Raw genomic sequence first — 27,780 nt, 5'->3', positions numbered from 1 at the left:
TCTGTGGTTTAACCCACAGCGCCACCCGCTTACAAACCTTACCTTGCTTTAATTGTGGCTTGGCATTATGGGTGAACCTGGCACCCATCCTTAACTATGGTTTGTTTGGCCAGACACATTAATAGCCATCAGTAGCCTCATTCTCCATTAATTTGTTCAATTCTCTTTCAAAGTCATCCAAGTTGGTGGCCATCTCTGCCTCCTATGCGAGTGAGTTCCATAGTTTAACTCTGCACTGCTTAAAGAAGTACCTTCCATGTGAAGACTCTCTCAAACACATATGCATATGCACTCGTTTTTTTTAAAACAACTAAAGTTTATTGAAATATCTCCAGTAAAAATAAAGAAATAATTCCCCCACCCCACCCCGCACACACACACACACATAGCTTGAAGCATCCACAGTATTACAGATGCTTTTTTACAATGCTGGCTACATGTGATGCTGCATTTTGGCTAGGTCAGGGGCTGAGGAAGCAGTAGCCATTGAGAAACTGTTGGACTCCTATCCTGCTGGAGCCCAACTTATCAGCCCCTGCAGGCAGTACAGCTGGCGGTTGGGGGTGGTGGTGTGAACTGTAGTCCAGCCTCATTGGGAGGGCCACAGGATAACAAATGATACCAAGATTCTTAAGCAAAAGTTCTCATCGTTTCCACAGTCCACCTTTTTCTATTTGGTATGGAATTTGTAATGGAATCTCACACTGGAAAAAAAAAAATACATCGGGGAGGCTAGATCCCTGAAAAGAAAGGACCATCACTGCCTTGCCACTTTCTCTCTCCGGTCACCCCTCCAGTTCCAGCAGTCTCTGACGCGTCTCCAGCACAATCTTCTCCATCACCTCTGGCTTGAGAAGGTCCTTGATCTGCTATTTTTTTTTAAAAAAAAGAAGTTGAATTAGCATGCAAAGAAGATCAAAACACACAGCACAGACGGTTCAGGAACAATTTGTAGTCAGTCTAAACCCGCCCTACAGCTTTTTAGAATGCTTTTGTTTGAGCAGGAAGAAGCTGGCTGATCTGTAATGTACAGCACTGATCTGTAATGTCTCCAACTCTCTCTCTCTCATCCCCCTCCCCCCAACAGCTTTGCAATTGTTTTAAAAGTACTTGTAGGTTTGGGGATATTTCTCACCACCAGAACTTTCAAGGAAAAGGATAAATGGATAACACAACATGTGCTTCAATCAAAATCTTCATAAAAGCGAATAGCCCGTCTGATGGCTTACTGGTGTACACCTGCAAACTGCTCAGTAGAAGCTGGGCTCACATCACTGGCAAAAAATATTCTCACATCCGTTGTTAAAGAGATTGTGTTTGTCTTCAGACTGTCATCGTTCATGAACAGCAGTGTAACGCAAATTCAGTAGTGCAGGATCCCTTCCAGATACTGAGAGCCACACCCCATTCTAACATTATATTCACACTAAGATTGTGTAAGAAAGGGGGGTGGGGAAGAGAGACTGCATGAGTTTTGGAAGTCACACCTTTATGGCTTGCATTAATAACTGAAGAGGAAGTGGTGTCCTATAGATATACAAGGGGCCAACTCATTGGTGGGGAGAAATGGACAACCCATTTCATTACAGGAAAAAATGGCCTGTGGAAGTGTGTGCACGTGTGGATGCATAGCCAAGCCAGCCTGCCACCCTTCCACAGCCCAGAACAAAGAGCAGCAATTGGATACATCACCTCATGAGAAAGGGAGGCCTCGTAGCAGTAGAGGATACTGGTGTCATAGAGCATCTGTTTCTGTTCTGCCAGAGCCACAACACAGTTCCGGAGTCGGGAAATCACTTCACGGTCAGACAAGGGCACCGGCTAAAAGGAAGGAACCCACATGAAGTCAGTGGCCATTGTCTCAGGAGCAACAATGGAGGGTGGTGAAGGAAGAACCCCAAGTTCACACACACAACACCAAGCCGCAGTTAAAACAAACCAAGGTTTGTAACCCAAAGAATGGTTGCAGACTGTGGTTTGCTGGCAACAACTAGCCATAGTTAAGGCGCCAGTCAGAGTTCACACACAACACTAAGTCAGTCAATCCGGAAGTGGGCAGTGGAATTACCTGGAGTGGGAAGTTACAGTAACTAAAAGGCAGAAGAGGTACTGAAGGCATACAGATCTATCAGACTTTGAAAAGCTGGTGTCACTGAATCATATTCACCAATTTTGTTGAATTAATTAAATTAAATGGTTTTAATTAGATTTTGAATAAATGTGCAATTAACTGTTACTGTTTTGAACTTTGTTACTATCTTCTTTAGTGTGTCATGCAAACCGCTATTCTAAATAATGCTTTTCACAGGGTAGTAGGCGGGGGGGGGGGGCGTTTATAGAATCAAGGTGACAGGGGTCTGAAAAAGTTGGGGAACCACTGTGCTAACCTGTGGTGTAACAAACTAAGGTTTAGGGATACGTGTCGATGTGAAAGACTTTAGACCTAATGTGAACAGGAGAGAAAGCAAAAGACAGCCTCAAGTGATGAACATTAGTTCTGGCGAACTGTCAGTTCAGGTACAACAGCAGTCTATAAGACACCAGAAGACTGTTAGTTTTGCTGCTACAGGCTAATACAGCGAGCCCTCTCTCTCCAGCCAATCTTCTCAGGATCTCACACAGAACTTCCCATTTCTAAAATCTAAAACTGTAATGATGGAAATTGTGGACATATTGTGGATGAAGCTAAATGTTGAAAGATTCAGGACAGATAAAAGAAAGTTCTTCTTCACTCAGTGCACAGTTAAACTGTCGAACCCGTTCCCACAGGAGAAGGTGATGGCCACCAACTTGGGTGGTTTTAAAAGAGGGTAAGACAAATTAATGGAGAAGGCTATCAATGGGTATTAGCCACAATGGCTACAAGCTATGCTCTTCCTCCACAGTTGGAGGCAGCAATGCTTCTGAATACCACTTACTGGAAACAACAGGAACGGGAGAATGCTGCACTCAGGTCCTGCTTCCAGGCTTCCCAAGGCATCTGCTCAATCACTGTGAGAACAGAATGCTGGACTAGATGAGCGATTGGCTTGACCCAGCAGGCTCTTCTCATGTTCTTAACTAGGTAGGAGGCTGAACCTCAAAACACATCCAGCACCACTGTTCATCCCTTACCTTGAGGGGTGGTTTCAAGTGGAAGAGGAGAATGCCAAGACTTGGCTGCAGGCTGCCAGTTGCAAACACCTAGTAAATAGCTTATTCATTCAACTCCAGCCAAGGGCTTTTCTCTGCTGCGTTCCCAAGGCCTGTTGGCTCACCTCCAGGTTGGTGATGAATCCCCCAGCCTCCTCATTCTTCTGTTTGGGCGTTGGGTAGATCCAGATGAACCCATTGTTGCCAAGGATAACAGAAGCCCCACAAGTCAAGTCATGGAAATGGGTCTTCTGCCGCTTCACGAGGGAAGGGGACACCTGGACGAGCACACCTTGGCCAAGCTGGAGAGACAAAGATGCAGACCTGAAGTCAGCATAGAGCTGTCAGGATGGGAAGGTGGTGGTTAATGCACCAAGGATGCAGGAGGAAAGCTCCAATGTGCTGGAAGAGGGCAAAGTGTGTTGTAGTGGTTAGCATGTCACACTAGGACCTTGGAGGCTACATGAAGCTCCCTGGCTCACCTTGATTCAGGACAGATAAAAGGAAGTCTTTCTTCACCAAGTGCCTAGGTTAAATATGGAACTCCCTCCCACAGGAGTCAGTGATGGCCACCAACATGGATGGCTTTGAAAAGGATTGGACAGATTCATGGAGGTGAGGGCTATCAATGGCTACTAGCCACGATGGCTATGCTCCACCTGCATGGCCAGAGATAGTAACCAGTTACTGGAAGCCGCAGGAGGAGCGGGTGTTACGAACAAGATGCTGGACTACATGGGCCACTGGTCTGATCCGGCAGGGTCATCTTATATTCTTGGGCCCAATCACTGTTTCTCACCTTTACCTACCTCACAGGGTTGTTGTGAGGATTAAATGAGTACTAGGGCCTTCGAGAGACCAGGGTTTAAATTCCCACTGGGCCGTGAAGCTCTTTGGGTGACCTTGGGCCAGTCTTCCCTCTCAGCCTATAGCCTACCTCACAGGGCCGTAGGAACTAAATGAGGAGGGAGAGAATCATGTATGCCACTTTGAGCTCCTTGGAGAAAAAGGTGGGATATACATGTACAGACATTAAGTCTTGAATGCAGTCATCCAAATGGCATCAAAACAAACCTGGAAAATCTTTTACATTACAGACTCAGCTCACATCCACAGAATATACAATCTAAAGCACTGCGGTAATTTCTCTGGTAATTGTTTTTAAAAATTTCACTAAAGTTTGTTAAGGAAGGAAGGAAATGTATAAGGAAATACCTTACAGAGTGGTTGTTAAGGGTCACAGAGAACATGGATTGCTTTCAAAGTACTATTGGAATACTAACTAATTATTTAAGATCCCAGGAAGCAATTAATGTGAGCACAAGCTCTGGAACAGAGCCTAACAGAGAAAGAACTCTGTTAATAGAAGCAGAGAATGCAGGTGATATGTAGGTACAGGACCCTACACTGCTTACTGAGAAAGTTAAACATACCTTGATCATGGGGCTACCAAAAAGATTTAAAAATCCATCCCTAGAGTAATAGCAAAGGCTTAATCAAGTCAGCCCATTTTAGCAGTTATTCCTCACCACATTTTTTAATCCAGTTTGCTGTCCTTTCACCCTTTATTCCATAATCACACTTTTCCTTTCATCTTTTAAGTAAATGCTAATCCCCCAAAGTGGGTGGGTGGGCAGGATAATCCTCAATTGCAACCTACTCCCTGGCAGGGACCCTCCCTTCGCTTTTATCTCAAGATGGGGAAAGCAAAGACTGTAAGAAATTCCCAACCTCATAAAGCCCTAAATCCGAGCCCCAGGACTCAGAAAGAAAGAAAAAAGAGAAAGTTTTCCTGTAAATGTAATAATCACTTACGCTGAGCAGGTGTTGCAATTCCCCCCCCCCCCAAAAAAAAGAAAGGTAGGAGGGCTTTATGGTCTCAGAATCACAGCCCCAGGAAGATCAAAGTTCAGAGCCCAAAAACTGAGTAGAAGATTCTCACAATATTCTAATTGGGGAACTTGATCTCTTCATCTCCTCAGGCTGCCTTCTGCAGGGAATTAAAAGCACCTGGCAAGGACAAGCCCTGTCCTAGGAGCAAAGGCCAGTGGAGCAATCATCTGATCCCAAGAGCAAGCATTGAACGAAGGACCCCACTGATTTCAGGTGCCATATACAAAGCATATGCCAGTACGGTATCTCTGCAGCCCAGCTGAGCCTTCTAAGAATGTAAGAGCATAAGAAGAGCCTGCTAGATCTGGCCAATGGCCCATTTAGTCCAGCATCTTCTTCTCACAGTGGCCAACCAGATGCTGGTGGGAAGGAAACCTGCAAGCAGGATTCGAGCACAAAAGCAACTCTCCTCTCCTGTGGTTTCCAGCAACTGGCACTCAGAAGAATTACTGTGCCTGTGGAGGCAGAGCATCATGGCTAGCAGCCTTTGATAGTCCTCTCCACCATAGCTTTGTTTAATCCTCTTTTAAAGCCTGGCACATGTCCTGATTTTTCTGTGGCACACGACAGGCAGAGTGACTTCACCACACAGAGAGCAGTAAGCAAGTAAAGCTGACCCACCTTTCCGTATTTCAGACTCCGTGTGTGCAGCGATACAGCCCCATCAGAGAACACCGCTTGGACTTCTGCCTAAGGATCGCTTAAGGAAATCAGCCAATTTTGTACAGGCATTTGCTGATGGGGAGTAGGGAGTAGGGAGTGCCTCTTCTTAGCTTAGGGAAAGAGAACCTATGGCAGATAGTGTTGGATTTCCCCAACTCCCATCAACCGCAGCCAGTACGGCCAATGGTCCAGAGGCGTCCAACAACAGAGAGCGGTTATCAGATTTTTCACTGCCCTTGGCTTCCCCCTGGCCAAGTACTAGAGTATGGATACACTGATAAGGTCCCCTTCCTGCAGGTATTCTCGCATTGCCAGTTCATCCTCTGCTGATCTCCGCCTCTGAAAAACATGCAGGCGCACCCATTAAAGGAAGCACAATTAGCAGGGCATTCATTCATTTAAATAGGTTTTAAGTCAGTTGAACTTAATACTGAGTCAGACACGAGGTCCATCTTTCTCAGTATTGCCTACACTGACTAGCAGTGGCTCTCCAGGGGTTTGGGGCAGCGGGGATCTCTCCCTTCCTTATGTGGGGATGCTGTCGGGGATTGAACCTGGGATCTTCGGCATGCAAAGCAGGCGCTCTACCACTGAGTTGTGACCGTTTCTCGTACAAGTAAAAAATCCAGTCCTCATGATTCTGATTTAAATACGAATATAGGAAGCTGCCTTATACCAAAGTCAGACACTGACTGGCAGTGGTTCTCCAGGGTTTCACACAGGGAGTATCTCCTAGCCCTGTGTGGAGATGCCACCTGGGAACCTTCTGCTTGAAAAGCATGTGCTCTACCACTGAGCCAAAAGTTATTTCCCCTAAATGAAATAAGAGTGCCTCTGGGCATATGCTTGATATCAAACAGGCAGCAAAATCACAACATACACACTAACCATTACTAGGAGTATTATTCTCTGTGTGCTCAGGAGTTGGCAATGGAGCCCTTGCTTATGTGACGGCCCAATAAGCCTGCTAGGGTGTCTTTAGACAAAACACCCAAGGCTTCCTAGCTGATGCAGCTTTGGGAGGGCACTCACCAGCTCCCCTCCTGGAAGATTCATGGATGAAAGGAGCAAGACAGAATCCAGCCTGGAATTGGTCTCGACTTTCCACCGTTTCTGCTGAACCTAAAAAGGAAAAAAACATTTTCTTAAGTACTTGTTAAAATCAAGAGATTTCTCTTCAATGGAGCATGGCAAGAGGAAGATCAGCCTGGCCCTATCCACTGACCCAAGAACCAAAAGTGCCTCGATTGTGTGCAGGTATGCTATTACCATGTGTCAGGGGTTCAGAAGGAGAGACACAGGAGGGGGAGCAAATGGAGAGTGAGGAGGAGGAGTACGAGGGGGGAGCAGGCAGTGACAGTGGAAAGAGTTATTCCACAAGCCTCTCCAGCGAATCGGAGGACTCACAGAAGGGAGCGCCGGTGGCCAGGGCGAGGGGGGTTCCAGGGGGGAAGCCCCAGGAGGAAGGGGCCAGCGGGGAGTCCCTGAGCAGCAGTTGGAAATCAGGACCAGCTTCCCCACCAGAGCGCAGTGGGGAGGGGGAGTCCCAGGAATCGGGACCAGTGCTCTCACCACCAGCGGGAGGAGAGGAGTCAGGTTTGGTCACGCCCACATCAGGAAGCGGGGAAACAGTCAGGAGGGAGGTTACCGGCTGGGCGCGCGCGCCAAGTTCAAAAGTACAGGCGAGCGGCACAGCAGGGAGCCCGGGTAGGGAGCCAGGTCCTAAAGCCCACCGGAAGGAAGGGGAAGACCAAGGGGGGTCAGCGTCAGAAGAGTCCAGGAAGGAGGAGACCCCAGAGGGCAGAAAGACCCAGCGAAGGAAAGAACAGTGTAGGAGGTGGAGCCGGGCGAGGATCTTAAACTGGTGTGGGAGGAGCAGTGAGTCAGAGGGGACTTAGCCGGTCTAGCGTCGAGACGTGGGTCTGCGCGCCCAGAGCCTTGAAATGGAAACTAAACTTCAATAAAGACTTTGTATATTATATCCACCGGGCGTTGGTCCTCTGTGAGCTGGGATCTAGAGGCAGACCTGACACCATGTAATGTTTTTACAGAGGACGGGCACCTTTTTCAGCTCAAGGGCCGCGCTATCTCAGGGAGAGATTCCCCAGGGCCGCAAGCTAGTGGAGGGTGGGGCCAGAGGCAGAAGCCCACACAGAACGCTTTCTCTGTCCAACCAAGGGAGAGATGTAGTCACAACTCAAGGACATGATCCAGCTAGGCAAGAGCACTTGAGGAAGACTTGGTAGAGTGTGCAGCCTGGTGAGAGCCCCAAGGGCCTGACAGAGAGATCTAGAGGGCCGCATGAGATTCCCCATGACAAACCATAAACTACCTTGATGACTATTTGAGCATTTTCCTCTTGACATGTTCTCTCTCATTAAATACTTTTAAAATACAAAAGTTGGTATGTTGTGTATGTTTCAAATCTGGGGTAAGGATGCTGTGTGGTCTGCCCCCAAGATGCTGTTGGACTCCAGCTTCCATCAGTCCCTGCAGCCAGCATGCCAACGGGCCAGAGTTGAAGTCCAGCAACATCCAGAGAGGTGCAAGTTCTCCACCTTCAGCTTAAAAAAAAAAAGTGATAGTCTCAGTACCTCTGTGATTCGTCCAACCACAATATCACCAACTTCGCCATTGTATCTGCAAGGAAAATAAAACAAAGACAACTCTCAAAAAGATGGTTCTTTGGTAACCTGAATTCTCTTGACTAAAAGGCTAGGAACCTGCACACTTCCCTTGCCCCCAACTGTTATTCTCAACAGTCCACCTAAAGGCAGCAAGACCAGTGGTCAGGATTGATGGTGCAAGTTGGGGAAGCAAATAAAATCATTTTTAGAATCAAGGAAAGCATCTGAAACCAAATATTCACTGGGAGCGTAAATGTATAGTGTTTTTTAAAAGGGTCACCAATTGCTGCGTAAGCCCACGTCAACATCAAAAACGTAATGCTGCACCCACATTGCATGAGTTTTTGTTCTTGCTCCTTCTGGGTAGTTCGCCACCCTGACCTCAGCTCTCATCTGCGGCTCAAGAAGCTATCAGCATGAGACAGCGGCCACACACCAGGAGCAGCTTCAACTGGCCAGCTAAACCAGGAGTGGGTAGCCGATGAATTTCAAACCCTTGGTGAATTAGAGACTCCCCCCTGCATGTGAAGACAGGCTGCAGCGGATTGAGTAGACCAATCGTGGGTCCAACAGTCAAGAAGGAAGTTTCTGCACGTGCTGTAGAGGGATATGAGGGGCAGATGAGGCTCATCAACTTGGGAAGGTAGCCCATCTAGGAAAAGAAAACTCTGATCCTAAATCGCCACTTGTGCCTAGCAAGCCAAAACGCCAGGATCATGTGCCCTGTCTTATCCACCAACCTGCTGCAGGTCAATGACTCACAGAAGACGGCCATCACTGACTGTGAGCTGAAAACACTCAACGCTCATGTTGCCACTCTACAGGAAACCAGACTCACTTTGAATGGCTGCGTCTGAGAGAAAAACTACATATTCTTCTGGCAAGGAGGGCATCCAAAAGAGCCAACTATTGACTGTGTCATCCGCATGACAGACAAACTAGCCAACAAGTTTTCTTCATCTTGTATTTTTATGTTGTGAACTGTCCGGAGGGCTACAGATGAAGGGTGGTATACAAGCTACAATTCCCAGTGTTAAACCACTCTAGGAATCGCAGCTCCCTGAAGGGAATAGAGGAGTCCCCTAACAACTCTCGGCACCCTGAACAAACTGCAGTTCCCAGGACCCTTTGGGGGAAGCTACGACTGTTTAAAGGGGTGCAATACTGCTTTAAATGCATCGTGCAAATGAGGTGTAAGACAGCTACTCTTCTGGAACCTCTCACCTTGTTTTCAAAGCTTTCACACAGATCAGCTTGTTCACCCTGTCCACAACACCAGCCACAGAGGCAATGAGCTTCTCGCCTCCCAGGTATGTCCCATGGCCTCTACCAGAGAATAGGAAAAATAAATAGTCTGGCACACAACTCTGTAGATTATTTTAAAAACATCAGAATATGATCATTGCTCATCTGTGCATTATACTGTCCTTACTCTGCTTCGATATATAGAATGCAATTTTAGGCTTTCTAGTTCTCTCTCCTGCCCTGCCCTGCCCACTCATCTGTCCACAAGGTTGTCTCTCCTATGGCAACTACCAGGCGAGTGTTTGAAGAGATTTAGAGAATAGCATATGGTGTGAAGGAAGCTGGTAGTTCCCCTGCAGCAGCTGCTGCTGCCGCCGCCACTGCCTTCACCTCTCAGAATTCTAGAATCTAGGGCCATCCAATGAACTGAACTAGATTCTGGGGAATTGCTGCAGCTTAGTGAGTAGAGCACATGCTTTGCATGCAGAAGGTCCCAAGTTCAATCTCTGATGGCATCTCCAAGTAGGACTGAGAAGAGACCCCCTGCCTGAAACCCTGTAGTCATTGTAGATGATATTGAACGAGATGGATCATTGCTCTGGCTAGGTTTAGGGTAGTTTCCTGTGATTGTCATAGAGATACACTTTTTTCACAAATATAACTGATGTCTGAAATTCATTGTCACAAGCTGAGGCCCCGCTGGCTTCAATGACTTTAAAAAGGGGGTTCAGACAAAATTAATGGAGGAGGAGTATATCAGCAACGATCCTGATTTCCTGGTTTATCTTTTGTAGATTGCCTTGAGGCTTCTTTTTCCACAGTCAAGCAGGGTATATATCATGTGCAATAAATAAAATAAATAAATAAAAGTGATTGCTCCATCACCGTCGCCAAGCTCTTCTCCCCTATTATTTTACTGTTAGTATTATTATTATTTACTAAACCTGCTAGCCACTTTATCCAGCCCAGGGCAGCCCTAAGTGACTTGCAACCAACTAATCTGTAAACCAACAGTGCCTCTGAGAGCACGTGGTTTAATATCTAAGCAGGCACCGAAGCCAGCAAGATGCAATGCCGCCCCTTGCACTGGGAGCATCGTTCTGCACATGCTCAGGGGTACTCTTGGCTGCTCAGGTTCAGGGGAGCCGATTAAGTCCCAAGATTAGGGCTGGTGGCAGGAGCGCGATAGCTGTGTCCCCCTCGCTTGCCCCATAACACGCGCACCAACACGGCAGGTATTTTACGGAACAACCAGCTACCCACGTGGGTGCTTCCATGAGGAGCCTGCCTGCCCGCCTTCCCTTCACCTCATGTATCCTGGGTCGGTGGTGATGGTGTCCCCCGGGGCCACCAGGTCCTTGTCCCGCTCGCCCGCCTCGCGGGAGAAGCTCTGAGCCAGGCGAGGGCGGGGAACCGGGAGCCGCACTTCCACGGATGTCGCCGGGGCCGGTGCTGCTGCGGCAGCTTCCGCCATCTTGACTGCTGGCACGTGGTCGCGCGATGTCCCGAAACGCTGCCTCCGGTTCCGCCGTTTTAACTCCTGGCACGCCCGCGTGAAGCGGGAGCGACATGCGTGGAGGAAGAGGGGTGGAGGTTGGCGAGTCAACATTGATCACTTCCGGTAGTCATTCGACAATCTCTCTCTCGCGCTCTCGCTCTCTCTCCCCCCCCCCCATTTGAATTTACAGTACGTAACTGGACATTTAATCCCATGTTCACCAGTTCCCCCGCTGCTGCACACACGTGTGAATGGGTTGTATGTATCCAACCAGGTTTTGCTCTGAATATGTCCATGGGGGTAATGCGTTCAAATAGACCAAACTTAGGTCCATTCCGCCATCATGGACTTATATTCAGCTAAGTCCCGTTGAAGTGAATAGGCATAGCTAGCTGAGGTTCATTTATTTCAGTGGGCCTCCTTTCAGTGTAGAGAAGTTTAAAATTAGCAATATACAGTAAATAGATTTGAAAAACAGTTAAAACACAACAAATTCCTTCCAGTAGCACCTTAAAGACCAACTAAGTCAGTTCTTGGTATGAGCTTTCCTGTGCATGCACACTTCTTCAGATACCTGAAGAAGTGTGCATGCACACGAAAGCTCATACCAAGAACTGACTTAGTTGGTCTTTAAGGTGCTACTGGAAGGAATTTGTTGTGTTTTGACTATGGCAGACCAACACGGCTACCTATCTGTAACTGTAGTTAAAACACAGTACTGTATTTGTATGCTAGGTTTGGGATCCGGAAGTCTCATCTACTTTCATGGACCAGGAGACTGTGTCCCCTTTGGCGGTGGAGGCATTCAAAGCGCTTTGCCCAGAGAAGCGTGGCTGAGCAGCCATGATTGATTCTGGCGACATCGGGCGAAAGCGCTTTCACGTTTGGTCATACGAGAGAAAAAGGGTCCGAGCAGGTTTTGTGTGCCTTTGAAATATGCTTCTCTGGCGCCCTCTTCTGTCCACGTGTGTTATCTTTAAAAAGCAACAGCCCCTAAATATCACATTCAAATATCGCTGTCTCTTCTCCTCACCTACTTCAGGGGATTGTTGTGAGGATAAAATACAGTGGTACCTCTGGATACAAACGCGATCCGTTCCAGAGCCCCATTCGCATCGTGAAGTAAATGTAAGACGCGACTACATGTGCGCAGGTCGTATTTCACCGCTTCCGTGCATGCGCGTGACATCATTTTGAGCATCTGCGCATGCACAAGCGGTGAAACCCGGAAGTAACGCACTCTGTTACTTCCAGGTCTCCGTGGAGCACAACCCGAAAATATTCATCCCGAAGCTACTTTAACCCAAGGTATTACTGTAGGGAAGAGGAGAACCTTGTGTGCCACTTTGAGCTTCTTGGTGAAAGTGTGGATGCCATGATGATGATGATGATATTGTGCTCAGGTCCTGCTTCTGGGTTTTATCATAATGGGCATCTGAGTGGCCACTGTGAGCCAGGGGCTCTGACTTGGACCCCAGATATGGGTGCCCATGTGCTGTGACATCATAACATCACATTATGTCCCCCTCCCAGAAGCGGAGGAGTGTGAGGCTTAGAACACCGCTTTCAAGGCCCCAATACTTCTAAGGCCCTGCAAGGTCTCAAACAGGAACTCTGAGACCTCATGAGAAACTGGAGGTCCCATCTGAGGCCTTGCAGGGTCTTGAAAGTGGCATCCTAGGACCAACGGGGCCCCCATTGTCACTTCCGGTTCCTCGCAAGGAATGGAAGTGGTGTCAGAGGCCCTGTGAGGCCTAGGATGCCGCTTCCAAGCCCCCACCCCCGATTTTTTGTGGGTTCCCAGGCACCCAGGGCCCCTTGGAGTTAGTGCCAGTGCTGCGAGGAAAGGCATACTTAGGGTCCCTTGCGCCCTTCACAAGGAGCTGTATCTGTAAAGGTAAAGGGACCCCTGACAGTTAAGTCCAGTCGTGAACGACTCTGGGGTTGCGGTGCTCATCTTGCTCTATAGGCCAAGGGAGCCAGCGTTTGTCTGCAGACAGTTTTTCCGGGTCATGTGGCCAGCATGACTAAGCCGCTTCTGGCGAACCAGAGCAGCGCACGGAAATGCCGTTTACCTTCCCGCCGGAGCGGTACCTATTAATCTACTGGCACTTTTTGGCGTGCTTTCAAACTGCTACGTTGGCAGGAGCTGGGACCAAGCAACAGGAGTTCATCCCGTCATGGCGATTTGAACCACCGACTTTTTGATCGGCAAGCCCAAGGCTCTGTGGTTTAACCCACAGCGCCACCCGCATCCGTGTGCCCCCCTTCAAAAAAAAAAAAAAAAAAAGACTTTACTGCTGTTACAAGAATCCTAAGGTCCCAAATATAAAATAAACTTTCATAAATGTACAAGGTAAACACATACGTAAGTATATAAGCCACTTATCTGAAATAGTACAGGAAAGCAATCCTGAAGTCGTTTTGACTCCCCTAAACCATTTTGACTCTCCCAAATTGACCTCTGCAAGGGGCAAGGAAATGGGAAAGCCTCTCCATTGTCTTTTGCTTACCTGTATTAAGGGTGTATTTGTGTATGAATATGGTGAGCCTGTGACCTGGATTCAGGAATTAAAGTATTTACCATGACAAAAGAATGGTGGGCTTCCCAGGTAAAGCAATCAGTGACCGTTGCCAGGTATCCTGGCAGACAGGATTTCTGCTGTAGACCGCCTCCTTCTGTGATGTATGTATGATGTTTTTGGGGGTAGTATTGAGCTACACAGTGTGGGCAATTTCAAAAGTCTTTAAGTGGTGCCCCGCAAGACGAATGCCTCGCAAGACGAAAAACCCGCTAGACGAAAGGGTTTTCCCTTTTTCGAGGCGCTTCGCAAGACGAATTTCCCTATGGGCTTGCTTCGCAAGACGAAAACGTCTTGCGAGTCTTGTGAGTTTTTCCCCTCCCCCCCCCTTTTTGCTAAGCCGCTAATAGCGCTAATCCGCTAAGCCGCTAATAGGGATGCTTCGCAAGACGGAAAAACCGCTAGACAAAGAGACTCGCGGAACGGATTATTTTCGTCTTGCGAGGCACCACTGTATAAGGGCTTGCGCACCATTGTTCAGGGTTCCTTCTCCCTCCTGCATCTGGTGAGTGAGGACCCTGTTGCAACAGTTTAATAAAGATCATGCTTACTAGCTGCTTTGCTTCTCAATATTCTCTGGTTGGCCTCTATTATTTTCTCCTACAGATAGGGAGCCCACTTAAGGACTCTATATGGGCTCTTGGATACCACATAAGGGAAAAGGAGCAGGGTTTTTTTTTATATAACACCACACTAGGCGGGAACCTAGTTGGGTCCCCCAGGAAGTAGGCAGTTTGAGGGCTGCACACTCACACACAAAATTTGGGAGAAGTTAAAAGCAGTTGGTAGTGGGCATGAATAAGATGGCAGAGGCGGCACCAGTTGTCCCATCTCCCAACCTCAGCCCCAATCTCATTTTCTTCTGAGGCAATTATCATCCAGACAATCTGCCTCCTGTGCCTCTTGCATACCCTCCAACATTTCCCCACTGAAAATAGGGATGTCCTAACTAAGCACAAACAGGACATTGTGGGATCAAATCAGAAACCAGGATGGCTTCTGAAAATCCAGCACTGTCCCTGGAAAGTAGGGGCATTTGGAGGGTCTTGCTTCCCCATTCTGAAGGAGGAGCCAGAGTGGTCCAGCTTTAGTGGGGAGGCTGTTGTCAAGGCAACCATGACTCACCCAGCCAGTCTATGTGACATCACTCATTGCTGGTTTCAAAGGCACCAACTGCAACTGATCAGCAGTTGGCAGTGAGGAGCAAGAGTGAAAGAGTGGGCAGTGAGTTTGAAGCTCTGGCCCCCAAGGCAATGATCAGGTCCATTGCTGTGGCCGTCCTCTGCCTCATCCGGACTTCCCAGAGGGGAGCTGGGCAGAGGGAGGGGCTGGTCCAAGGTCACCCTGTGAGCGTGGTGGCGGAGGGATGTCTTGAACCCAGGGCTCCAGTTTCTCAACTTCTCCCCATTTTCTCCTAGCTTCAAGAGGCTGCGAGAGCTGCTGCAAGAGGAACAAGGTCCACCCCCTGGTCTCCAAGAAATATCCTTATGGGTCGCCAGGAGGTGGAAACAAGTCTGGGGGTCCAGGTGAGCAATTGATCTTTTTTTAAAAAAATATCTTTATTGCATTTTTAAAAATTACAGAGAAAGCATGGATTAAACATTACATCCAGATATTCAAGAAGAAAAAATTAAAAAAGGGGAGAATAAAAAACAGAAAAAAATTAATCAAGTACACAAAATTGTTCAAAGGATACAAACAGTAATTTAACTATTCTATACGCCAGGTTCTCAGAAACAAATACATTTGTTATCCTTCTTTCTTTCTTTACAGTCATTTTCTTTCTGTTCCAGAAACCTACCGTATTTTTCGCCCCATAGGACGGACCGGCCCATAGGACGCACCAAGTTTTTTGGGGGGGAAATAAAGAAAAAAAAATTTATTTCCCCCCCCCAGGCGCTTGTGGGGCCGGCAGCAGGGAGAAGTGCTCTTCTCCCCGCCACCTGCCTGCAGACCAGGTCCAGGGACAGCGGGAGGACGCTTGCGGGGCTGGCGGCCGGGAGAAGCACGCGTCTCCCCGCCGTCAGCCTCCAAACCACATCGGGAGACAGCGGGATGGCGGCATTCCGCCTCCCCACTGTCCCCCGACCTTGTGGGACTAGCGCTGCGGCTCTCCTGAAGCCTGGAGAGCGAGAGGGGTCGGTGCGCACCGACCCCTCTCGCTCTCCAGGCTTCAGCGAAAGCCTGCATTCGCCCCATAGGACGCACACGCATTTCCCCTTCATTTTTGGAGGGGAAAAAGTGCGTCCTATAGGGCGAAAAATACGGTAGTTTTAATCCCTGCTATATTAGTTGACTTCCCTCTATTTCCTTGCAGCTTCACTACTTAAGTGACAAATATTCTGTATTCATGTATTAAAATCAGTTTTTTACCTTGTCAACTGAGTGATCTCTTATGAGTTCTGTCATTTTGGCTAGTTTGAGGTACTCGCACAACTTTAATTGCCACTCGTCTTTTGTTGGTATTAACTCACTTTTCCAGTATTTTGCTATTAGCATCCTAGCTGCTGTTGTCGCATAAAGAAACACTCTTTTATTTTCATTTGGAATGATTATCGTTAGAATGCCTAATAGGAAAGCTTCCGGTTTCTTTTAAAAAGTGTGTTTTAGCATTCTTTTTAGTTCCTCATAGATTATGTCCCAAATTTTTTTGATCTGGGGACATGTCCACCACATGTGAAATAAGGTTCCTTCATTTTGTTTACATCTCCAACACATATTGCTGTTATTTTTCTTTATTTTTGCTAATTTGGATGGGGTCAAGTACCACCTGTAAATCATTTTCATAAAGTTTTTTTTTATCAGATAGCACACTGTGAATTTCAAGTCTTTTTTCCATAATTTCCCCCATTTTTCCATCTCAACTGGATAGCCAAAATCGTGTGCCGACTTCACCATCACTTCCTTCACCTCCTCGTCCTGAAGGTTTCTGTTATGTATTAAGATTAGTTGCAGTTCTCACTCAGGGCCACCAGTATGTAAATGAAGGATTGAAAACTGTCGTTCCTGATTGGTTATCTAGTTGTGAGTTGTTACTGTTACAAGTTACTTTGTATTATATAAAGCAACCAGGTAGGCTGCAGTCAGTCTGATTCCAGAAGCAGTTCTAACTGCTGTAATAAAGAGCTGTGAATCCAACAGAGATGTGTCCTTCATCTTTTCCACTATTCAACACTGGCGACGAGGATGGGATAGGATGAAACAAGACACAGCCAGAGCTGAACTGCTGAGGTGAACACTTAAGAGCTGAGATATCGCTGAGGCTAGTGTCCATCCTTCACCATTCAACCGGCACTGGGAAAACATGGCGTTGCTACTGCCTCTACCCCCGTTTTGGCCAGAAACCGAGTCCTGGCAGACTTATATCGTTCGGTTCGAATGCTACCTTGAAGCAAATGCTTTCACCGATTTGACGGACAATTGGAAGAGAGCTCTTTTCCTCACTGTCTACGGCTCAGAAGTTTTCGAGACGACTAGGGCTCTTGTGGCTCCGCTTGTGGTGCAGGCTGCACCCTGGGACACACTGACTAAGAAACTCAAGGGACACTACGCACCCAAGGTGTCCAGAATTTCTGCCCTTCCCATGTTCCATCATCGAATCCAAACTGAGGGGGAGACAACAAATTCTTATCAGCCCTCAGGAAGGCTGCATACCACTGTGAATTGCGGGACTTGAGCGATGCCCTGCTGGATCGAATCGTGTGCAGTGTGAGGGACAAGAAACTACAGCGCCGTTTCCTTGCCAAGTCCAATCTCACTCTCAAACAGGCCATCGAGGAAGCTCAAGCTGCAGAGGCAGTGAAACAATCAACAGCAGAGATCCGCAAGGCCAACAGCCCAACAATTTCAAAGAAGCCAACCACAGTCCACCGTGGAGAGATCAGTGAATCCAAGGGCTGCTCAGACGAAGAGGATGATGTTTGCCGCATCAAGCAGGAATGTGGAAAGGTCAAACGGTAAACGATGGACCAATCAGACTGTGCGGGTTGCAGTGGCAATCATCCTCGGTCCAAATGCGGTTTCAAGGATGCCATCTGTCACCATTGTTCATGTAAGGGTCATATTGCGAAGGTTTGTTGCTCGTCTATGCCAGCAGATTGACTATTGAGGGAAAACCATGGAAGTCGACACGGGCTCTGCCATGTCCATCGTCTCTTGGAGTACCATCAAAAGGTTGATTCCCAAATTATCTATGAAACAACTGGACTCCACCTACCTGCATTTGAGGGATTATCAGGGAAATAACATTCCGGTTGTAGGTGTGGGCAAGTTCAAAGTGACCTTCAAGGACTTTTTGGGACCGCTGAAGTTAGTCGTGGTCGATGGAAATTGGCCCAGCCTGCTGGGACTGGACTGGTTTGCATCCCTGGGGTTGGAAGTTAAAGGCATCCCCAAGTGTTTCACAGTCAGAAATAGACGCCATCGTCACAGAGTTTTCAGAAGTGTTTGATGGAACCTTGGGACAGTATGTGGGGTCGCCCATATCCTTTAACCTTGATCCACTAATCACACCCATCAGAGTCAAGCCTTGACGCGTACCATTTGCGCTCAAGCCTAAGGTAGATGAACAACTAGACAAGCTGATCTCACAGGGGGTCCTGGAACCCATAGACAAAGCTAAGTGGGAGACTCCCATCGTGACGCCCATCAAGCCTGATGGGTCAGTGCGCATCTGAGCTGACTATAAGTGCACGATAAACAAGGTGCTCCAACAGCATGAGTACCCCCACCCTGTCGTCCAACACTTACTACACTCACTGGGAGAGGGCAAGGTTTTTGCGAAATTCAACCTTGCTCAGGCATACCAGCAGCTGCCTGATGCCACTGCCGAGGCACAGACAATCGCCATGCACCGTGGGGCCTTCCAGCTGCAATTTGGAGTCAGCGTGGCACTGGGAATTTTCCAGAGCTTAATGGAGTGGCTCCTACAGGGTCTGACTGGCGTTGTACCTTACTGATGACATGCTCGTCTCAGTGGGAACAACACAACAGCTTTTTGATCGGCTGCGGGATGTCCTGACCAGGTTCCAAGAAGCAGGTCTCAAAGTAAAGAGAGGGAAATGCCAGATCGCTGTACCACAAGTCAAGTTCCTGGGATACCTGGTTGACAGCTCCGGCATTCACCCTACGGAAGCAAAGATCAAAGCTATACAACAGGCTCCCGAACCACAAAACAAGAAGGACTTGCAGGCCTTTTTAGGTCTATTGAGCTTCTATAACATGTTCCTGCCACACAAAGCGACCATCGCTGAGCCCCTCCATCTACTGCTGGACAAAAAGGCATTGTGGTCATGGGGCCTCCGGGAAGTTGCCACCTTTGCGGCTGTAAAGACACTATTAACGTCAGACTCTGTCCTCGCCCAGTACAACGAGGAGCATCCCCTTGTCCTAGTCTGCAACGCTTCACCTTTCGGTGTCGGGGCCATTCTCACCCATGTTTTCCCTGATGGTAGAGAGGCTCCCATCGCATACTTTTTGAGAACCTTGTCGTCAGCAGAAAGGAACTATAGTCAGCTTGACAAGGAGGCGCTGGCGCTTGTGGCAGGAGTTAAGCGTTTTCACGAATACCTCTATGGCAGAGCTTTCGACCTCGTCACAGACCACAAACCTCTTCTGGGTATCCTGGCTGGTGACCGCCCGACCCCACCCCCACCCCCACCCCCGATTTTATCGCCACGAATGCTACACTGGACTCTTTTCCTTGCGGCTTATAACTATCGGCTCCTATACCGACCAGGCAAGTTGTCAGGGCACGCCGATGCACTTAGCCACTGGCCTTTGCCGACGCTGGTTGAAGATCCGGCACTTTCGTCAGCAGTACTCCTGACTGAGGAGCTGTCTGCATTTCCTCTGTCAGCAGCTGACGTCGCTCTCCATTCTTCCAAGGATCGCACCATCAGCCACGTTCTCAACTGGGTGTGGAGGGGGTGGCCAAAAGGGCCAACTGATCCGGAGTTCCAGCATTTCACTCAACGGCAGCACAAGCTCTCTGCTCACCAGGGGTGTCTCCTATGGGGAGACTGGGTCATCATTCCAACCAAGCTTCATCAGCAAGTCCTTCATGCACTCCACGTTGGGCACCTGGGAATTGTGTGCATGAAGGCATTGGCACACAGTTTTGTTTGGTGGCTGGGCATGGGCAAGGCCATCGTATCCTGGGTCGAATTGTGCCAGGCATGCCAGGAGTTAAGACCTGATCCATCTGTGCATCGTGGGAACTCATGGGAGACCCCCAAGGCACCAAGGTCAAGGGTGCATATCAATTTAGTGGGGCCTTTCCACGGGCACACTTTTACAGTGGTAGCGTATGCATATTCTAAATGGTTGGAGGTGGTTTTAATGTCCTCAACCACCTCAGAAGCTGTTATCCCAGTGCTGCAGAGGCTTTTTGCCACACATGGGTTGCCAGACGTTCTCATATCGGACAGTGGAGCCCAATTCACGTCGGGCACATTTGAGCACTACCTCCTTGGCCGGGGCATCTGCCACGCTCTGACAGCCCCATTTCATCCAGCCAGCAACGGTCAGGCAGAGAGAATGGTTCACTCGGCTAAAGAAGCGTTGGCACGTATGGCACAGGAGGACTGGCATGAATAGGTAGCCTAGTACCTGTTTGTACAACACATCATACTGTGCACAAAACAGACCGGAGCCCAGCCGAACTTTTGATGGGCAGCCACCTGCGATCTCCTCTCGACCGACTGCACCCAGATTTCGCAGTGACAGATTCCCCAGGCTGTGCTAGCATGCCAAGTGTCTTCATTCCGGAAGAGAAGGCATTTGCCCAGAACTATGCGGGGGAGGTTCTCTGGGTACCGGTTGTGGTGGTTGGGGTTACAGGGCCAAAGTCATATCAGGTGGCTTTGGACTGTGGATGGATATGGCGCCGGAACATTGACCAACTGCACCCCCAGGCTGGGGATTGGGATGGGGGGACAGTGCCTCCGGCAGCCCGGGCAGTACCGCTGAAGTTCAAACAAGTGAGGCTGGGGAGGAAACTCCAGCGTACAGCCCATCTGTACCAGAAACCTTACCGCAGTGCAGAGCCTCCGCCGCAGAAGCCGACATAGAAGCCTCCGACCGAGCCATACACCTGCGTCCCCAGGGGGGAACGTGCCATTGGGCCCTAGCAGCTTGGCTGCCCCTCCAGTGATACCTCAGCGTTCTACCCGGACCCATATACGTGCAGCCTACCTGAAAGATTATGCAGTATGAAGTAACTGTAATTCTAATCAAATCCGTGGTTAGCGTATATGGTATATGGTTGTAACAATTAAGGATTGGGGGAGCCTAACACCTCATCTAGGTGGGGAGGGGTGTTATGTATTAAGATTAGTTGCAGTTCTCACTCAGGGCCACCAGAAGGATTGAAAACTGTCGCTCCTGTGAATCTAACAGAGCTGTCTCCTTCATCCATATTTTCCATTATTCAACAGTTTCAATCCAATAATAAGCTGTATGTTTTTGATAATATATTTTTATTATTTAATAATAGTTCTTTTCACCCTTTTCAGTGACGGCTCCAGCCTGGTGGAATGCTCTGTCCCATGAGACTAGGGCCCTGCAGGACTTGATTTCCTTCCGCAGGGCCTGTAAGACAGAGCTATTCCGCCTGGCCTTCAATTTGAATTAGCCTGAACCTCTATTCCCTTTTCCCTTTCCTCTTGAAACCCTTGAAGAAACCCTTTCTGGGACCCCACATTTAAATTCTTCCCTGGTCTCCTTGCTGGCCCTAGTAGGACCAACTTAGTCAGTTAGTCCTGGTGATCATTCAATGTCTATTGAGTGGGTCCCCCCCCCCCATGACCTCTGAGTTTTTGAATTTTGTTGACATTGATGCTGCATTTTATGTTGTATTCTATGCTGTTTTATGCTGTTTTTAAGTCGTATTTTAATCAATGTTTTATAGTTCCTGTTAGCCACCCTGAGCCCAGTTTTTAAACTGAGAAGGGCGGGGTATAAATAAAATTTTATTATTATTATTATTATTATTATTATTATTATTATTATTATCCAATATCTTTGTGTCAAATCCATTAATTTTTTTGTCTGATTTAAAAATTTTGTTTACCTGGTAATATTGTAGTAAGTTCACACATGCCTGCTTTAGTTCTTCGTATTTTTTTAATTTTAAATTGGTTGTTTTCTTCTTCTAATATTTCTTTGTATGTTAGCCAGTTGATAACCATGTTTTTCTTTTTCACTGCTGTTGCCTCTACCGGTGACAACCACCAAGGGGTTTTGGGTTCCAGTAATTTTTTATTTCTTTCCCATACAGTAAATAGAGATTTCCTTCTTATGTGATTGAGGAATCGTCTATGAATTTTAACTTTATTATATCCCAGATAACTGTGCCAGCCGAACCTATTGTCCCAGACTTTGATGTCTAATATATTTGCATTTAAAAAAACCATCCATTCTTTAAGCTTTCAGGTGAGCAATTGTTCTGTTGCTGAGAGGAAGACGATTGCGAGGTCTGTAAGACTCTGACGATAATGGAGTATGGAGGAGACTGACCTCTGTTTCGAGGATACTTGGAGGAAGGCAGAGGTGGTTAGTTTGTATTTTACTTTATTTCTGACGTTTTCCCCTTTGTTTCACCTGCAGAGTTGCCAGCCCAGAGCCCACCGTTGGAGCTCCGCTCTTTGAGGAGGTTCACGGTGGAGCCCTTGGGAAGATGATCTTCATGTGGCCAGGAGAACTTGGGAAGGGTACCTCAGCCTCTACCATCTTTGGCATTTAAAGCCGAGCTCTGGGAGGCAGTGGGGGGGGCAGCCCTTGGATAGGACATGCCAACATGCCCCCCAAGGGCACCCTGGGGGCTGGAGAGACCGCTTCTGGCGTCCATAGGTTCACCTCTCACCCCCACCGAAATCAGGCTTGAAATAAACATCTTTTGGTAGCCAACAGAATAGGGGCAGTTTGGGTTTCTTTCCCTTTCCCTTCCACCCAGACGGAGTCATCATAAAGACCTTGAGACATGGGGGAGGGAGATCTTGTCAAGTTAAGTCCGGCCACGAAGAGTGACAACCATGGGTGTAGCCAGGATTTTGGTTAGGGGGGCCTTTCATTTTGGGAGCAGAACCTCAGTTTGCTATGTATTTTTATTCATTTTTTTTGATGGGGGGCAGCTTCCCCTCCCTGCACCCCCCCAGGGGCATTAGACTTCCCAGGCAAGTTCAGATACAAGAATAAGATTGGAGAAAGCTCTTCTCTTTTGGCTCACACCAGGGACCTCTCCCTGCAAATGGAACATGGTTGCTATTTGACATAATAATGAATTTATTTTGTACACTTAGGTGTGCCTCCCCGCCATGCCAGGATCCTGAGACCCACAGGCATATCTGGCAGGATGGCGCCAAACAAAGGGTCCTGGACCAAAGTATTTTCTGAGATCTTTTTGATAACTGGGCCAACAATTCACCCTTCTCATAGAATCATAGAATCATAGAATCATAGAGTTGGAAGAGACCACAAGGGCCATCGAGTCCAACCCCCTGCCAAGCAGGAAACACCATCAGAGCACTCCTGACATATGGTTGTCAAGCCTCTGCTTAAAGACCTCCAAAGAAGGAGACTCCACCACACTCCTTGGCAGCAAATTCCACTGTCGAACAGCTCTTACTGTCAGGAAGTTCTTCCTAATGTTTAGGTGGAATCTTTTTTCTTGTAGTTTGGAACCATTGCTCCGTGTCCGCTTCTCTGGAGCAGCAGAAAACAACCTTTCTCCCTCCTCTATGTGACATCCTTTTATATATTTGAACATGGCTATCATATCACCCCTTAACCTCCTCTTCTCCAGGCTAAACATGCCCAGCTCCCTTAGCCGTTCCTCATAAGGCATCGTTTCCAGGCCTTTGACCATTTTGGTTGCCCTCCTCTGGACACGTTCCAGTTTGTCAGTGTCCTTCTTGAACTGTGGTGCCCAGAACTGGACACAGTACTCCAGGTGAGGTCTGACCAGAGCAGAATACAGTGGCACTATTACTTCCCTTGATCTAGATGCAATACTCCTATTGATGCAGCCCAGAATTGCATTGGCTTTTTTAGCTGCCGCGTCACACTGTTGGCTCATGTCAAGTTTGTGGTCAACCAAGACTCCTAGATCCTTTTCACATGTACTGCTCTCAAGCCAGGTGTCACCCATCTTGTATTTGTGCCTCTCATTTTTTTTGCCCAAGTGCAATACTTTACATTTCTCCCTATTAAAATTCATCTTCTTTGTTTTGGCCCAGTTCTCTAATCTGTCAAGGTCGTTTTGAAGTGTGATCCTGTCCTCTGGGGTGTTAGCCACCCCTCCCAGTTTGGTGTCATCTGCAAATTTGATCAGGATGCCCTTGAGTCCATCATCCAAGTCGTTGATAAAGATGTTGAATAAGACCGGGCCCAAGACAGAACCCTGTGGCACCCCACTAGTCACTCTTCTCCAGGATGAAGAGGAACCATTGATGAGCACCCTTTGGGTTCGGTCAGTCAGCCAGTTACAAATCCACTGAGTGGTAGCATAGTCAAGACCGCATTTTACCAGCTTCTTTACAAGAATATAATGGGGCACCTTGTCAAATGCCTTGCTGAAATCAAGGTAGGCTACATCCACTGCGTTCCCTTCATCTACCAGGCTTGTAATTCTGTCAAAAAACGAGATCAGGTTAGTCTGACATGACTTATTTTTCAGAAATCCATGCTGACTATTGGTGATCACAGCATTCCTTTCTAGGTGCTCACAGACTGTTTGCTTAATGATCTGCTCCAGAATCTTCCCTGGTATTGATGTCAGACTGACTGGGCGGTAATTATTTGGGTCCTCTCTTTTCCCCTTTTTGAAAATAGGGACAACATTTGCCCTCCTCCAGTCTGCTGGGACTTCGCCTGTTCTCCAGGAATTCTCAAAGATGACTGCCAGTGGTTCTGAGATCACATCTGCCAGTTCTTTTAATACTCTTGGATGCAGTTCATCTGGCCCTGGAGACTTGAATACATCTAAACTAGCCAAGTATTCTTGTACTATCTCCTTAGTTATTCTGGGCTGTGTTTCCTCTGCTGAATCATTTGCCCCAAATTCTTCAGGTTGGGCATTGTTTTCTTTATCGGAGAAGACTGAGGCAAAGAAGGCATTGAGGAGTTCAGCCCTTTCTGTGTCCCCTGTTTGCATTTCACCATCTTCTCCTCTGAGTGACCCCACTGTTTCTTTGTTCTTCCTTTTGCTACGAACATACCCATAAAAGCCTTTTTTGTTGCTTTTAACCTCTCTAGCAAGCCTGAGTTCATTCTGTGCTTTAACTTTTCTGACTTTGTGTCTACACGTGCTGGCTATTTGTTTGAATTCCTCTTTGGTGGTTTCCCCCCTTTTCCATTTTTTGTACACATCCTTTTTTAATCTTAACTCAGTTAAAAGTTCTTTAGATAGCCACCCCGGCTTCTTTAGGCACCTTCCATGTTTCCGTCTCATTGGTATTGCCTGAAGTTGTGCTTTTACTATCTCTCTCTTAACAAGCTCCCAGCCATCATGAACTCCCTTTCCTTTTAATATTACTGTCCATGGGATCTCACCCAGCACTTCCCTAAGTTTTATGAAGTCGGCTTTCCTAAAGTCAAGAAATTGAGTCCTAGTATGCTTGGCTGCTCCTTTCCGCTGTATAGTAAACTTCAGAAGAGCATGATCACTTGCGCCTAATGATCCTTCCACTTCTACACCACTAACCAGGTCATCAACATTGGTTAGGACCAGATCTAAAATGGCTGTTCCTCTTGTTGCTTCTCCCACTTTCTGGACAACGAAGTTGTCTGCAAGGCCAGTGAGGAATCTGTTTGACCTTATGCTCTTGGCTGAGTTTGACATCCAGCAAATATCCGGGTAATTGAAGTCCCCCATTACTACTATTTCCCTTCCTTTTGCATGCTTGGCCATCTGTTCCAGGAAGGCATCATCTATGTCCTCCGTTTGGCTTGGGGATCTATAGTAAACTCCCACAATGAGGTCCCTGTTATTCATCTCTCCCTTAATTTTGACCCAAATGCTCTCACTTTGGCTTTGAGGTTCTAAATCTTGGATCTCTTCACAGGTATACACATCCCTGACATATAACGCCACTCCTCCTCCTTTCTTGTCTGGTCTGTTTCTCTGAAATAGATTGTAACCCTCCATTATTACATTCCAGTCGTGGGACTTATCCCACCAGGTTTCAGTGATGCCTATTATGTCATATTTAGTTTGCTGTACCAAGAGCTCAAGCTCATCTTGTTTATTACCCATGCTTTGCGCATTAGTGTACAGACATTGAAGTCCATTAATCATTCCCCCGTGTCTCTTATTTAAGGATTTTTTCCTCCCACCACTAGGTCTGCGTACTGTTTGCTCCATTTGGTCTATGACATTTGGATGATCATCTTCATCAATTGATAGACTCCTACCTTCAGGAGCACTGTCTTCCTCCCCCACATTAGTCAGTTTAAAGCCCTCCTGATGAGGTTTCTGAGATTTTTGGCAAAAACATTCCTCCCAACCGTTGTGAGGTGCAGCCCATCTCTTGCCAGAAGTCCATCTTCAAGAAACTGCAGTCCGTGATCTAAGAATCCAAACCGTTCCTGTTTACACCATTTGCGAAGCCAGCTGTTCACTTCCACTATTTTTCTCTCTCTCCCTGGGCCACGTCGTTCAACTGGGAGGACAGATGAGATGACAATTTGTGCATTTAATTGCTTCAATTTCCTGCCCAGAGCCTCATAGTCTCTTTTGATCTTCTGGAGGCTATTGCTTGCAGTGTCATTGGTTCCCACATGAACCAAGAGGAAGGGGTATTTGTCAGTGGGTTTTATGATTCCTTGCAGTCGTTCAGTTACATCTTGGATCTTAGCCCTGGGGAGACAGCACACTTCCCGAGACATCTTGTCAGGCCCACAGATCACTGCTTCTGTTCCCCTCAGTAGGGAATCCCCTATCACCACTACACGCCTCCTCTTAGGTTTGGTCGGGGTTCTTCCATGATCTGTCCATTCCAAGGTCGCCTGCACATTCCCTGAGGACTGACTTTGCTGCTCGTCTTCTCTTTTGAATGTGTATGTTTGGATCAAGACCTTAATAACAAGGAACTGATTTTGTATCTGTTGACACTGGCTGGGACCACAACTGCCAAATTTTGGAAGACCTCAGCAGATTCCTCGCTCCTTCCCAAAGATGAGACTGTCAAGGCCCTGTGGAGATCGGGATTGGCAACTGGCATCCCTGGGACCAAACTGCCCTCCTGAGACAAATCAGCTTGTCTAAGCCACAAACATTTCTTGGATTCTCCCTCCTCCCTCCTCCTCCAAAGCCCAACTGCCTTTAACTGTCACACACACCTGTCCCAACTGTCTCCTGCCTGTCACACTCCATCCTCAGCCAATCAGCACACAGCACACCCCAAGGTTCCATCCTCCTCTCACAGCCCACTCACTGCTCTCACTTTACCTTATATCCCACAAATGTTTCTCTGTACAACATTTTACTACATGTCCCTTAATATACAAACACCACACACAAAAACACGCACACACCCCTGAACGATTTGTATCTGGCACCTCCTCTTTCCTTGGAAGTTTTTAAACCAAGGATGTATGGCCATTCTATGAGAATGAGGGAGGTGTTAATGGTAAGTTCTGGCATCTCTTTTTCTATAAGAATAGCACTATTTAAGCTATAGTTAAGTTATATTGAAGCAAGGCAGTGGGGAGGTCAGTGTAGTGCAAGCTCACCATCAGGAGTGCCAGATAGGTTGCACCAATGTATTTGCACCACATTGCCATCTCGCCTGCTACTCAGGTTCGATCCCTGTATTGCAGGGGGTTGGACTAGATGATCCTCAGGGTCCCTTCCAACTCTACAGTGCTATGATTCTTATTTCCAGTAAGCAACTGCGACTCGTGTATAAATGCTTTGGACAAAGGAACAAATCTGTACAATGCTCCTGTAAAGTACGCCGGTATTAATTACCTGCCATTATTCATGGCAGGGAAGCGGTTTTAATCTGGGACTTTGAATCACACCAATTCTAAAAAAATTAAATAATGTAAACTCTGAAGTATCTACATATCTTCCATCGCCAGTAATTTGTGGTGGGTTGTTTTTATTATTATTATTATTTATAATACAAGAGAGAATGAG

The 27,780-nt window shown here is 47.4% G+C and overlaps 2 protein-coding genes and 1 long non-coding RNA gene across 11 annotated transcripts in view; 1 reads left to right on the top strand and 2 right to left on the bottom strand.

The window, feature by feature from the left end:
• Positions 1 to 337: 337 nt before the first annotated feature.
• On the bottom strand, positions 338 to 11,147 carry EXOSC2 (exosome component 2). 4 transcript variants are annotated; one of them, XM_081847203.1, is made up of 9 exons: positions 10,824 to 11,147; positions 9,540 to 9,641; positions 8,283 to 8,328; positions 6,721 to 6,810; positions 5,962 to 6,027; positions 5,647 to 5,715; positions 3,258 to 3,434; positions 1,693 to 1,821; positions 338 to 866 (listed from the first exon to the last, which is right to left on the bottom strand). In XM_081847203.1, the coding sequence occupies exons 1-9, from the start codon at positions 11,129 to 11,131 to the stop codon at positions 786 to 788; spliced, it is 1,068 nt and encodes a 355-aa protein (XP_081703329.1). In that variant the 5' UTR covers positions 11,132 to 11,147; the 3' UTR covers positions 338 to 785. The 4 variants fall into 4 exon arrangements, with proteins under 4 accessions (XP_081703329.1, XP_081703328.1, XP_081703331.1 ...); XM_081847202.1 differs by having other exon boundaries at positions 340 to 869; XM_081847205.1 differs by having other exon boundaries at positions 343 to 866; positions 10,868 to 11,147.
• A 651-nt stretch (positions 11,148 to 11,798) lies between these two features.
• LOC309333594 (uncharacterized protein) overlaps positions 11,799 to 27,780 on the top strand; it is a 24,729-nt gene continuing 8,747 nt past the window's right edge. For 2 of the 6 annotated variants that reach the window (XR_014152552.1, XR_014152553.1), the window contains exon 1: positions 26,920 to 27,268. Coding sequence is in view for 1 of the 6 variants with exons in the window: in XM_081847327.1 (XP_081703453.1) it covers positions 11,902 to 11,974; positions 15,059 to 15,152; positions 22,248 to 22,383 (303 nt within the window). In the remaining 5 variants the exon portion in view is untranslated. Of the gene's footprint in view, positions 11,975 to 14,097; positions 14,902 to 15,058; positions 15,167 to 22,073; positions 27,269 to 27,780 lie in introns of those variants that run through there. The other 4 variants (XM_081847327.1, XR_014152556.1, XR_014152557.1 and 1 more) reach the window with 4 other exon arrangements.
• Positions 22,231 to 26,915, bottom strand: LOC309333632. The gene is made up of 2 exons (XR_014152619.1): positions 26,669 to 26,915; positions 22,231 to 23,065 (listed from the first exon to the last, which is right to left on the bottom strand). It is a non-coding gene; the product is annotated as an uncharacterized lncRNA (long non-coding RNA).

The sequence above is a fragment of the Podarcis erhardii genome, assembly GCF_964252035.2.
Source record: "Podarcis erhardii genome assembly, chromosome: Z".
Lineage (NCBI taxonomy): Eukaryota > Metazoa > Chordata > Lepidosauria > Squamata > Lacertidae > Podarcis > Podarcis erhardii.
The sequence above is the reverse complement of the archived record's forward strand: the minus strand, read 5'-3'. Positions and strand labels throughout refer to the sequence as shown.